At 40.5% G+C, this 14,073-nt stretch overlaps 1 protein-coding gene across 2 annotated transcripts in view; it reads right to left on the reverse strand.

The window, feature by feature from the left end:
• Window positions 1-973: 973 nt before the first annotated feature.
• The window catches only part of klhl13 (kelch-like family member 13), a 35,013-nt gene continuing 21,913 nt past the window's right edge, over window positions 974-14,073 (reverse strand). For both annotated transcript variants that reach the window (XM_042009383.1, XM_042009382.1), the window contains 6 exons: window positions 12,733-12,874; window positions 11,214-11,346; window positions 10,839-11,035; window positions 9,433-10,228; window positions 7,420-7,533; window positions 974-2,036 (listed from right to left, as the gene is read on the reverse strand). In XM_042009383.1, coding sequence (XP_041865317.1) covers window positions 1,549-2,036; window positions 7,420-7,533; window positions 9,433-10,228; window positions 10,839-11,035; window positions 11,214-11,346; window positions 12,733-12,874 — 1,870 coding nt within the window. In that variant the 3' untranslated portion in view covers window positions 974-1,548. The remainder of the gene's footprint in view (window positions 2,037-7,419; window positions 7,534-9,432; window positions 10,229-10,838; window positions 11,036-11,213; window positions 11,347-12,732; window positions 12,875-14,073) is intronic.

The raw sequence follows: 14,073 nt of genomic DNA on the forward strand, positions 1-14,073 counted from the left end.
GAGCAGGTGGGCAGATTGTGGGCAACATTACCGTCTGCTGCGATGCCAGGAGGAGAGATGATGGCGGTGGGAGTGCCAGTTTCTAGTCAATACTAGTCAGCAGCAGCTTTATATCACAACATAGGAAGTTTGTGGCATTTGGTTTCTATGTAGCAGCCATCAGCACACAAAGCAGGTCTGACCCTGAGCATAATATAGATTTTAAACCACTCAATGCTTGTGCTTATTGAATACAGCATAGTTTATAACAGTTAAGCAAAATAACCGTTCCCCAACACTCAAGCGGATTGATTTTGCTTCACCTTCACACCTCATTCATTACAGAGATATTCACAAAGATACTGTAAAGGAAGCCAAACTCTCTCTTGCAGCTGATTAATGAGCATGAATGTTGAACTAAGGTCAAAAGGCTTCAAGATCACAAAGACTGGAATCCAAATTCTTCAAGGACTGTATGGCAAATCCAAACCAACCAGCATACTGCTAGTCCTCTAACAAAAAAAAAAAGCTTTTGGAAATCTCTGTAGGATGCAGACTATGAGGGTATTTTTCTATCTTTAATCAAGAGCGTAATTGTTTGCTTTGAGAGCAAGATTTCTGGTTTTCACGTTCAAATATCATCAGAGCAGAAGTTTTGAGAGCAGAGAAAGTGTCTGAGTGTGAGGAAAAGAGAACAAGTCTGAGCGCAGAGTTTTGAAAGGAAGAACGATATATTTGAAAGCATGAGGGGACTTTCTGAGTGTGAGAGCAGAGTTTTGAGAGAGAGCAAGATGATATTTGAGTGTGAAAACCAGAAATCTTGCTCTCAAAGCAAACAATTATGCTCTTGATTAAAGACAGAAAAATACCCCCATAGCAGACAAGTAAGACTCTTCATGGGTTAAAGGCTTTAAATTAAAATATTTCATCTACCAGTTTCAGGGATTTTGCTGCTCGCCCTGAGTCTGCTGTACTCAGTAAAGACAACTGTACATTACTTTCAAAATCATGTTTATTAAATTTAAAAAACACCATTTTGTTAACAGTTTCATACCAATAGCAGGAAAGAACTGAAACTTCAAGAGAGATGCAGATGGGGCCTGGGCCAACCCCTGAGTTAAAAACCATCTGTTTTGAAGCTCCCTATGCTTCTTCTCTCTGGGGTCACCTGCATTAAACCTGGCATAGACAGAAGAGTCGTATGGTAGTCAACATCTCAAGGTAAAACGCCAGAGGAAACGAGACATAAGAAAACTTTGTAGACATCAGGTAGAAAAGTTGATTTGCAAAGTCATGTTTCAAGTCAAGGTATTTCCTGCTAAAAGATACCAAGTATGCAACATTAACATGTAATTAGGTTGCCAACCATGTTGCTATGTAGTGTAATCACTCAGGGAGGGGTTTCTGCACAGCTTTAAGGGATGGAGACAGGGGGGTTTCTCAGGGATGCAGTACAGACGTCCAAAGAGGAAGTGCAAACAATGTCTATAAGGTGTGTCTGTTGAGGAGGTTGTAGGGGTTGGGGGTTAAGGGGGTATAAGCGAAATAGGGCCACCCCCTCTTTACTCATCAAGGTGCCGACAGGGGTGACTCTCTGGAAGGTGAGCCCGAGATATCCTCAGGGGGAAAAACTGTGAGGGTGCAGGCTCTGATTCCACCCAGCGACTCGGGCAAGTCAAATACTTTGTGCCATTCGTCCTTCTCAGGGTCATACTTCTGTACTATTTCCACCATGCAGCGATTGTTCCATGAGTAGCCCCCCACCACATAGATCTTATTCTCAAACACGGCCACACCAACGTCGCTCTGACCTCGCAACATGGCAGCGATAGGTGTCCACAAGTCAAGGGCGGGGGAGTAATATTCGCAGCTGAGCACGTCGTCGTAGTCGCTGGTGCCACGGAAATGATTTCCCCCAATCACATACAGACGGTCGCCCACTGTGCACATGCAGTGAAGGCCACGGACTGTAGTCATAGGTGCTTTCTGAGTCCATTTATCTGCATCCGGGTCAAAGCACATCAGTTCCTTCTGAAAAGTGTCATGAGTGATTCCTCCTGCAGCAAGAAGGAAAGAAGAGCAGGAAAATTAGCCTAAACATTGATCAGTTTGGGGGAGGAAAGCACTTTGTGGACTTATCAGATCATTAAGTCATTCATCCATGTGGACATTTTCCATTTATCTAGGCCATGCAGAGCAGCAGCCATAACACTGGAATGGTCTCATTTATTTTTGTAGCCGTATTAGGAACAAGAATGTACAGAAGGCTTGACATTTTTAAACAAATTTTCCATGATCCCCATATCTGAAACAAATTCAACCACCAATACGCAGATTAGACCCATTTTATACAAACCAGACTGACATCAGTAGATGTTCAGCCTCCGTCCCTACAGAGTGAAATAATGCTGATTATGAGCATGCGGTACAAAGCGGAACATCATTACAAAGCCTCTGTTAGCATATGCACAAACAGACTGTAGACGGCAGGACACAAAAAGGCTGAGGAAAGGTGGGGAGAGAGAAAATAAAAAAAATAAAAAAAATAAAAAAGAGAAATATATATATATATATATATATATATATATATATATATATATATATATATATATATATATATATATATACAGGACAGGTCTACAGGGAAGGCTTAAAATAAAGAGGAACACAATCCCAGCATGCATTTGGGTGGAAGCCAGCCCACCCCTCCCCCCGAGGCAAAGTGACTGGGAGCAAATGCAGTGAAGATTTGCAGAGCACGTCGTTTACAGGCAGAATCCCTCTTTTGCTGCTGCCCAGTGATCGTGTGCTTGGTTCATTGTTGAGACCTAAGCTGTGTATTCAGCTGCCACCGCTCAGATCTGTGATGTTTGCTCCTCTTTAAGTAAGCACATGCAAAGATAGTCCAACAACTCATTTACTTTATCAAAAAATTACACGGAGCAAGTCTTTATTTAAACCATGACAAGAGAACAAGTGCTGGAGTCAAAGTGGGGTCCCTGTGATTCTTCCCAAGGGGCCCTGCTGCTCCGATTTAGTTCAAGAGCTTTGCCCTTTTCCTGAGACAATGATGTCTGATCAGCAACCCAGTGTCTCAATGTCTAATCAGTGCCATTAGTGGGGCACGATGAGCACACAGGTTTTAACCAAACTGGTCTTTGAGAAAGGCAGAAAGTCTCTGCCCTTCAGCTGACAGCACAGGACATACTGTTACTGTTTGTATTTTATTCCACAAGTACCCATATGTTTCCATTTCAAAACATTTCCCTGTGTAGCCATGTGGATACAAAAGAAATGCAGTCGCTCTGTACGACCAGTGACCTGGTTGAATCAGTGCAGTCACACATAGGATTGAAAGAGATGATGACGAATAGACACGGAGGTCAGACATAACAAGGAAGCTCAGCACTCTTTACAAATATCCAATAATGATCTAAAGTGTTTGGAGTTGAGGATTCTGTGTAAATATCACTCACTAATGATCAGTGTTCATCTCTGGTGTTAAATCCCACAAGGACACACAACCAAGCTACAGAATTGATCAGTTTTACTATAGGGAACATATGGATCGACATTAACATACGGGAAGCTGTGCATGGATGATGAAAGCAACTGTAAAGACTTGGATTTGATTTTCACACATGCACCACCACAGCAGCAGAATCTGGGTGTAAGATGAGTCCTTTCTACTGGAAGTACTACACTGTGACGCCTCAGGAGATGGCACAGGAGGCAGGCCATGACAGGAAAACCATGGTGGAGAAATCACAAAGCTCTGTTTACATCACCGCACAGATAAGGATTTTTGCTTATCTGTGATGACGGCCATTTTTGTTTCAGTATCTATACGTACATACATGGACAGTATCTATGTGAGTAAATAATACCAGTAAGCACACTCGTCACACTCCTACAGATCATTTTTAAACAACAGATAATTGATTTAAAAAAGTGATTACAAATAACATTAGATATTCAAACTTTTTGCTATGACACTTGAATTTATCTCAGATGAAATTTTTCTTGATTTTCTCTGTGATGCTTCTACAACCTGATCAGTCTGCCTGTGCAAAATTATTTAAATATGTGGACATGATTTGGCATAAGCTCTAAAACACCAAAATCAAACACACAAACTGAAAAGGCAGAAGTAGTTCTATAAGTTTCACACACCACAATTTCAAAACAAAACCATAATGCTCAAGAACATACCAACAGTAAAGCATAACAGTGGCATCATCATGCTGTGGGCTGTCCTTCAATGGTAGTGCTGACAGTAGTATAGAGATATACATAATTAAATCTGCCTCAGAAGACTCAGGACCTGAGATGGTTCACTTTCCAGCAGAACAGTGTCTTCATGAGAGCCAAGCAGAACGCCACCTTGAAGCCAGCTGAACATGAATTAGAAACCTGAAAATTACTGTTAACTAACGGCCCCAATCCAATCCCAACTAACAAAGCTCAAGTGGAACTGCAGCGAACAAGGGCAGAAGGTTCCCCAAATCCAGGTGTGCTAAGCTTATGTGGCGTCATGCCTAGGAAGGCCAGAAGCTGTAATTGTTGCCAGCTCAGTAAAGGTCTGAATTCTTATGTCAATTACAGATTCTATGGATTAATTTCAACGTTGAAGAAATGATCAGAACTGTCAAGTGCTCAGAAGTTCAGTATAAGTAGTTATAATAATAAGGCTGCTTAAGTGGTCTTTATTTCTTGGATAAGGCTACTGGCCAGAGGCAGTGTGGCTCTCCACTGGTCCAGTACTTGTGTCTGAACTCTGCCACCTCACTTCAGCTGTGATGGTCTGTGGGCTGAGTGCATTAGTCAGGTTCATCCAGCTGACAGAATACCTTCAGACAGCACAGCAGCGCAACCAGAGAAACTGACCTGATGTGCTGTGACAGACAGACACAGAACTGCACTCTAGCATGGGTCACCTTGCACAGCAAGACTGTAACCCCTGAGACTGTGAGCAGTACAGTGAGGTCTCACAGCAACAAAACTCCTTTAATGGGTAATGCTTGTTTGACTGTGCCATCTCTAAGCTGGGTTTTTATACAAGCTGTATGATTCTTATAGGATAGTTTTCTGTGCTCAAGAAACTGCTTGTCCAGCGCTACTCTGCAAAAACAACAGTTTATTTTCCCTCATAGATATTTTTAGATGGTACAGGTGCAAAACCATCTGTAAAAAAGCTCCATTATACCAGGCGATTGCGCTGCATGACTGAAACTCATAACCCTATTTCCAGCAGGACGGAAATTCAAATATCAAAAATGAGCAATGAATAGAAGAAACTGCAAAGTGCAGCTGCAGGCAAAAATATCCAGACAGAGGATTCCTGGCAGCTTAGGTCAGTCTGTCACTAAAATGTTATTCATCATTTCAGCTTAGTTAATAAGTGAAAATATATTTTTATCTCCGCTTTGATAAATGTCAGTCTGTGTGGTCCCAAATATCCCTACATTCTTGTAATGCAAAGTACAATTTAATTAAAACTGTTTACATAAACAATAATGACAAAGATGTGTTAAGATAGCTTTTGGCCTTTTTCCAGCAAGTCAGAGTTAGTTAATATAAAAGCAAATTAAGTGCTATGTGGACTGCTAATTCAGCTTTTGTGGCAAAGACCTAAATAATAATTAAAAAAAAAGAAAATCTGATAGCTGAAACACTAATATCCTGTTAGTTCCAGACATCATTAATGTAACCTTACAGTGCAAAAAGAAGTAATAGTACGCTTCAGCAAAGGAAACACTGGAACATCTTTAATGAAAGGAAAGGAGATAATGTCTATAAGAAGACACAAAGGTGAGTGTGAGCGGCCGTTCTCAGTAAATATATCATTTCTTGTGAGACTTTTGTTTCCCTTTATTTTAACCTAAATTACACACCTTAGCAATACATTAATATTGGTTAAATCATCTCATCGTTGAGAGTAAAACAAGTCAGATTATCAAAACAATTCCCTTTTTTTAAACTAACTCCCATCTTTCTTTGCTCTTAAGACATTTTGAGCCATTATATATTTATTTACAGCTTGACTGCATCTCACATGTACCCACTTTTTCAGAGCAAGTTGGTACAGTGGTGTAGAAATGAGAAATAATAGGACAGAATGTACGATAGCCAGTGCTACAAAGCTTGCATTTCTTAGTTATTTGACAGTTTATAAAAGGAAACATACACAACTATATTATTTTGTTGTTATTACTCCTCTGCGTCCTCGCTGTATCTGTGGGATGTAGCTGGGATTAACCGTTCTTATTGGCTTCTTCGGCTGCGCCTGATGTGGTGTACAGACAGATCTCCTCTCATGCTGTTGGCTGCTTTTCATTTCGATAGTTACCATAGATTAGTTTGTTTTAAATAAGAAACCATATTATATTTGTAAAGCTTTGTGTTCAGCCTTTATTTTCTGTCGTAACTTACAACAATCTGGGTTGTAAGTGAATGTGATGAGTATGACCTCTTTATTCATTTCTAAACTGGATCAATTTCACAGTGTGATTTAAAATGCGATCTGTATACAAAAAGTGCACCATTGTTTTGTTATTAAAGATCCTTCATGTGTTTAGAGATAACCCAGTTGTATAAAAAAAAACTGTCACACAGTTCTGACATTCAGAGTTACAAGTGACAATAAGCTATCTTTCTTGCTTCCTCTCTCCTCTGACGGAGAATCTTATTTTTTAGTGTTTTTGAGCAACACTGTTTATTGTCCATGTGCTGCAGAAGGATGATTGTGCCCATGGCCAGAAGGGATTAAAAGTGTCTGTTCTGCGCTACACCTCCTACACAGGCTTCAGCCCTCTACTTTGCTCAATCCTTCCAAATTCCCCCCCCCCCCACCACCAACCTTCCCCTCTTTTGTAGCATCGCTCTGGATTAGTCACAGTGAGAAACTAGAGCTCATCTCCATACCGCAGGATTTGTTTTCAATCGTAGGAAGTGAACAAGTGCTGATGCGACGCCTCAAGAACAAGTAGTGACTGCCCAAAGGTACAAGCTGGTGTCTTACTGCATGTCCCAAAGCATTGGACCCTCAAATACTTCAAAAGCATATTCAGTACAGAAGAATGAGGAGTGTGAGGAGTGATTTGCCAAAGTGTAAGAGTAAAGGGCACTCTTTCTATATATTGTAGCAAATTCAGCAGATATAAACACCTACTGCTAGCAGGATGTAAGGACCCTAGCCTTACTGAAAACTGGAATGTACTCCGCATATCCAGTCATAACACATGCAATACAAAAATGTCTTCGTATGAATTTTATGTTATAGTTTAACCCTAACTGCTGCTCTCCAGGAGGATAATTAATTCTATTTCAACTTCAAGTTATGCCATCAACTTTAAAACCTGCTATGTATTCACAAAACATAAAACATCCCTTTTACTTCAGTGTATTAAAAACCCATTAAGACTCCCTCGAGCCACTTACCTGAAATATACATATAACCACCGTACACCGTCCCAGCATGCCCATAATGTGGCTCATTCATTTTGGCGACATATGTCCATTCATTTGTCCTTGGGTTGTAACACTCCACAGTAGCTTGAAGAAAAAGATAAAGAAAAAAAAAGACTGTATTAGTAGAAAGTAGGTCAAGACAACTAAGGAGGACAAACAGCAGCAAATGAGGCCTTGGAGGGTCTCAGCGTGGGAGCTAAAACAGAGATTTAAATACAGAGTACACATCCACAAAACCCCACCAGTGCTGGATACAGTGACTGCACAGGAAAAGGGAGATTGTTAGATCCTTTATCTCTTTAGGTGCCCAAGGACGGTTTCGCAAAAATCTGAAATAACCAAGAACAGGGACCCTGTGATTCATGAGGGATGATCACAGATGGGTGATTGGTGACTAAGAGACCCCCATAATGAGCTGTCAGGGTACACAAGCTCATTGTAGGCTTTGAATAAAGATGTGATTGGGCTCAAAACAAGCTGGACAGAGACATCAGTAGCTCTTCATCTCAAAGAAAAGACTTCAAACACAGTGGTTCGATGGAAGGAGAGGCACAATTGTGCATTTTAACTGGAACATTGTGGTGCATGCAACCGATAATTAACAGGATTAAAAGCACTTTACTTTCAGATAACACAAGCAGGTTATGAGCTAATGCACGAAATATCTTGTTTTCATACAAAGCAGACAGTTGTAAAAGGAAACAATTAAGATCGCTCAAAGACAATGAGGCATGCCAGGTGATCTAAATGAATGAGATAGAGCATTTTGAAACTGTGGTTAAAGTTATGATTTGAGAAATAAAAGATGATAGAGGATTCTACTGCATATTACATATTGTTTACCAGTGATAAACGACTAAAGCTAAAGAAAAAAAAATTAAGCTTTTTAATCAACAGTTTTTTTTTCTCCTGTGCATCTTTGTTTTATCATTTTGAACAGCTTAATGAGCCAAAAGGGGAACAGAGATTACGTAGCTGAAAAGATGCAATGTGAGCTCGTAAAGACGCTTTCCATTATAAATATGCGTCTTGATGTAGTTAAGCTTTTCTTCTCAAATCTGGGGATTTCAGGCGCAACAATAAAACCACACCCGTATGACCCATCTAGAGTAAACAAACATGATGGAGGGGCAGGGCACATCCAGAAATACACGAGAACTGAACCACATTCAGTGAAAAGGCAGTGGAACGTAACGCTGAAGAAGGCAGTTGTGTAGACAGGCGAAGAACTGGGGCTGTGTCCTTTAGAGTAATTATAACCCAGAAGAGAAGACAGCTTCTTTTTTCCTGTCTGTTCAAGTTTTATGGTTGAATTTAAGTACTGGGTGGCACCTCTCTGTGGTCTACAGTTATGGGTGCAGAAATTCCACACTGGTAACTGGGCATCACTAGTCTAACTACAAAGTATACATATAAATATATAAATACATCTGTGTTTTACTAAAGGGATAAATTATGAATTCAGAAGTAGATGAACAAGATTTTAGCTATAAAAAGTATGAGATCACTGAATCTGGGTGACATGATCTGACACCTTTATAAAAACTTAAAACTGAAAACAAGCTTTCACTTGCAGTGCTTCAGTCTGTCCGTGCACTCTCCCGATCCAGCTCCAGGTGTGTACTAGGACCTACAACTCAATGTTATTTGCTCTAGCACAGCCAGCAATGTCAAATTACACTCCTGAGACAGTCACGGCTGAAATTAATTTTGCATGTGTTGAAATGTTTCTGTAATAGATTACACCAAATTGGAAGCATGTTTGTGATAATGTGGTTATCCTCTAAATTTAATTCAATAACAGATTGTGCATGCAGCACATTGAAGCAGTAAATGATGTGTAGGCTATCAGCATGCACACTCCCTTATTAAACTGCTCACAGTCCCGTTTACTCCTTGATTTTAAATGGGTAAAATATGAATATTAAAGGCTTCTGTTGTTGATTTTAAGCAAAGAAAACAAAGTGGAGGACATAAACCTACCAAGCTCTCCAGCAGCATTCCTTCCACCGACAGCATAGAGATGTCCCTTTAGTGCGCTGAGGTGGAAGAAGGTGCGCTTCTCATTAAGGCATGCCACCTGCATCCATTTGTTGTAGCGAGGGTCGTACCGGAACACTGTGTCCACTGCTGTTTTGCCTTTGGTGTCATAGTTGCTTTGGCCACCCACAACATAAAGGAAGTTGCCGATGACTGCGATGCCGTGTTGGTAGCGAGGTGCATCCATGGGCGCCAGCGCCTTCCACTCATGAGCCTTTTCATCAAAGAGACGCAGCTCTTTACTCACAACTAGCTGCTGACGCAGAACACCACCCAGAGTGACCAGGTGGGCACTATCTGAGCGGATGGCTGTCCGTTCTGACTGCATAACTGGCTGCATGTAGGGCATCATTTGGTAATTGCTAGCTTCCAGGAGAAGGTTGACACAGGTGTTGTCCGTGCGCATAAAGTCCACTGTTTGCACGTGATTGATGAGTTCCTGCGGGTTCATGAGGGGAAAGCGGATATTCTTCATGAGCTTTGGGGCATAGTCCATACGACTGTCTTCATAACGTAGCCAGCGGCAAGCAGCCTTGAACAGGTCCAACTCAGTGCAGTGTTTCAAGCTGTTACTGGACAGTACAAAAGCCAACCGTTCGAATGGGAGCTTGACAAATTCTCCCGTGCCCAGCAAAGAGGGGAAATTCTTCAGGATAAAGTTGTTGACATATTTGTCGACCTCTGTGAGGTTGTATGTGTTAGCAATACGCCCCACTTCCACGCAGTTGTCGAGAGAAACCTGCAAAAGAAATATGTTTTTAAAAAAAATCCTGGTTCTTGGGCGAAAGCTGATAATGGGGTCTTTTCAATTTCTGTTAGAGTTTAGTTCAAACAGAAGCATATTCAATTACCATAGAGAGATGTTGCAGTTAGAGACATTTACATAAAGTTTAGAAGGTTGTGCACAAAAAAATCTTTTAATTTCCACAAATATGATAAGTTAGATTTTAAGGGATCAATGTGAGCTTAGAAAAAAAGCACATAAATAGTGTGTGAGAGAAAGCTAAACGTTTTATGTTTGCCTGCTTCCATTAAGTGCTCAATTTGGACTCAATTAGCCTCAGAATAAACGGTATTCCACTTGAAATCAACTTAAATAGACGATTAACTTTGAATTATCTGAGCTAACTAGATTTAGCCATTTATAAATTTCTACTGTCTGTTTTGTTGTTTTTTGTTTCTTTTCTTTCTAATTCCTATATCCAGTTATTTTTGACAATAACTGATTTATTTATTCTTTTAAGTCCTTGATAAATAATCCTGAACTGACATTAGTCTTTTGAAGAGTACAGTGGAGCTGTGCACTGCATTTTTATGTCCAGCTGAGTCTTGTGCATTTGCATGCTTACCCCTGAAATGAGAAAGACCTTGCAAAAGTCCAGCACAGGAAGGATTTGTAAGAAACTGGCTGCCTCAAGTGTGTCTTGCAGATTTTCCATGTTAAGTGACAACTTTGCTGTGTAGATAAAGTCAATTATCTTCTTCAGGCCTATTCGGTTTACTCCATGAAGCTTGATGCACATTAAATCTTGTTCTTTCATTCCACCTGCATATAAAAAAACAAATAAAAGGATAACAAAATGATGGTTACACAGGGTCATACATCACAAGTAATACATTGATAAATAACTGATAAACAGAGTGCATGATCAATTCATGCCAGTACCCTGACAATCCCCTTGATAAGCAGTTGCCCTGGCCAGAGAGAAGTTTTATAGACTCACCTGTGAACATGGCTTTAAAGTAGTCTGAGGAGGACGCCATCATTGCACGGTGCACTGGGAAAGCTTCATCACCATCCCCCGCTACCAGTGTGACGTCACATAGTAAACCTTCTATCCTCAGCTGGTCAAATCCCTGAATTAAAAAAAAATGGAAAAGAACAGTTGAAGTTATGAGTTTTGACTTTAGCTGTAGGGATGTGAACTATGTAGTGGGGCACCCTAGCTCAAACAAAACCAGACTTAGAGTGATTAAAAAAAGCTCTTGAGAAATGAAGTGAGGATAAACTGCCTGTGAGACATGGCCTCATGGAGCCTAACAGATATGTGACAGTGCTCTTAGGTACTCGAGCTGTCTGCCTGATTGGTACCTGTGTGTTTCTTGCATGCAACTGGTTTTCTATTGAAACAACAGTTACTTAAACTGCTATTTTGCCCCTCTGTAGGCATAAAAACATAGCTGGGTGTAACTCAGCTGGAGAACTGCACAGCATTTCTAATTGTGAGATCACAGACTAATACGGTTTTTAGTCTTGTTGGGGAGGCTGTTGATATTGCATCCACTTATGTACCCTGATTGTACTTCCTATCATATTTTATGAAATAATGGTTATGCAAGTAGTATAAATAGCCCACAAGCCAAAAACCCAACACAACACTACTAATAGCAACTCGAACTGACATAACAAAAGGGGCGTGTTTTCCTTGCAAATACACCACCTAGCTGAGCCTAACAGATTCTACTGTCATGATGTAAGATCAGCTAGGCTAGAAAAATCATTATCATTCCCTCACTGTGCTGTGGCAGCAAAAAGATTAATGAGCAGCAAATGCAGTCATCGGCTGCTCATTTTCAATGAGAGCTGGTGACCAAGGACAACCACTGCCGTTGCAGCAAACAGTGCAATGCCAAGACCCTCTGCTACATTTTTAGGAGGATCCTCACTTTCCACAAATCAGTGGTGTCAAGCTTAAGCAATGATTTTAAAGTTTTGTGCCTATTCCTGAGTGCAGAAGACTTAATGAATAAAAATAAAAATGTGCAAACAGCTAGAAAACCTCTTACTGAGAAAGAAGAAGTGGTAACTTTGAGTACTATTACATCAGTACATTATAGCATTCAGGCTGTGCTCATTCCTTAAGTCAAATTACACAGGCACCAAATCCCAAATGCTTTTACTTAACTAATAAAATATTAACCAACATATTAGAAATTGTACCCAATAATTCATGCTATAGGCTCTCTGATGCTGTTACGATTTTACTCCAAGTGTGTGTGTGTGTGTGTCAAACAGCAAAGAAATTCAATAAGGACAATATCTTGATTCTAAGGCAATGAGCATAGGGCTTGATTTGATTTCTGTTTTGATGCTTAGAATTCTTGGTCAATGTCATGGCAGCTTGCAAACAAAGATCTTAAATAAAGCTCTGTGGCTTCCTCAGAGGATTTCTAAAGACACTGGGGGGGATGTGAGCACTTACTTTGTCATAAGGCACTGCTGCCATTTATCTGGACTCTCACCTGAAGAACCACTGAGCTGTGTGTGTTGCTTGTGAAAAATCGAGTGTTTCCAGTCTTTGATGCCTGAAGATGAGCAGAGATGCCCATATCACCATAGCCCAGAGCGACTTTCATGTGAGCGTCGTCGTCCTCCACGAGGGATCTGTTAGAAGGGGGGGGAGAGAGAGAAAAAGGACATACGTTTTTACTTTAAAAAGGGTCACAAGCACTTGCGTTTCCTTCTAATTTTAGCTTACAGAAAGTAGGACAAATAAGTTTTCAAAGTGAAAGTACATGGGAACATTTCGGGGATGGTTACTGTCTGTTTCCTGAAAGTTGGAGGTCAAGACTAAAAATTGTGGCTAGGGAAGCAAAAATGATATTTTCCAACCTTCCCAAAACGCCTTTGGACATTCAACACAACCAAAGGTCACACATTTAAGAAATGCACATACAATTTGAGACAATGTCTGAGATAAAGATTAAGTAGCCAGTTGAAATATGAGTAAAGAGAATGACTCAGTTATATAATTACTTGGAAGTTGAGTTTCAATGTCACAAATCTTGATATACCCCACTTATACATACAAACTAAAGAGCAAGCAGCAGAAATACAAAGTGTCTGTTCAGAACACTTGTCCCCCCCCCTGTTAACATCATATCTGTGGCCTTTATGATCCAACTTAGTTGTATTGACAGAAATGACAGGCAGCACATGTGCTGGATGAATAATCTGAAAACACTTCAGTCACGACACCAGCAGGATCATTACATCTTGATCTGCAGGTCTGCAGATTCACAGTTTCGGCCAAAATGAGACACGATGGTGAGGTCAAGACAGTTCTGAAATTCAAAATTATTAGATCCAATTTTCAGGACTCCATATGAACTTATTAAAATGCCCCGTGGCGAGACACTGAACTCAAAATTCTTCCTAATAATTGATGAACAAATCCCCCCCTTACTACTCTGCTGCCATAGTTTGAATTTAAGTCCCCTCAGAGGGCAAGGTCCCTTCAAATCGATACAAAACTGTCCTGCCTGTTCACCTCTCTGTTCTAAAATATTTCTATCATGATGGTAGTGATTTCCTCTCGGATGACAATGTCTCTATCAATGGCACACAAGGGAACAATGAATGGTTTATGTGTGAGTGATCCAACTTATTTAATATAACCTTAGCAGCCAACAGATCACAACTGAACGAAACAGCCATGAAGCAGAACCCTTTAGCGTCATTGAAGAAACAAAAATGAAGAAAAGAGGGAATATCCTCTGGCGAAATGGAGCTTCAGAGATGTGTATTGATAAACACAAGGTGCTTTTTCACACCTCTGACCGAAGCAGGTCACTAATGAGTGT

This window comes from Melanotaenia boesemani, chromosome 15 (assembly GCF_017639745.1).
Source record: "Melanotaenia boesemani isolate fMelBoe1 chromosome 15, fMelBoe1.pri, whole genome shotgun sequence".
NCBI lineage: Eukaryota > Metazoa > Chordata > Actinopteri > Atheriniformes > Melanotaeniidae > Melanotaenia > Melanotaenia boesemani.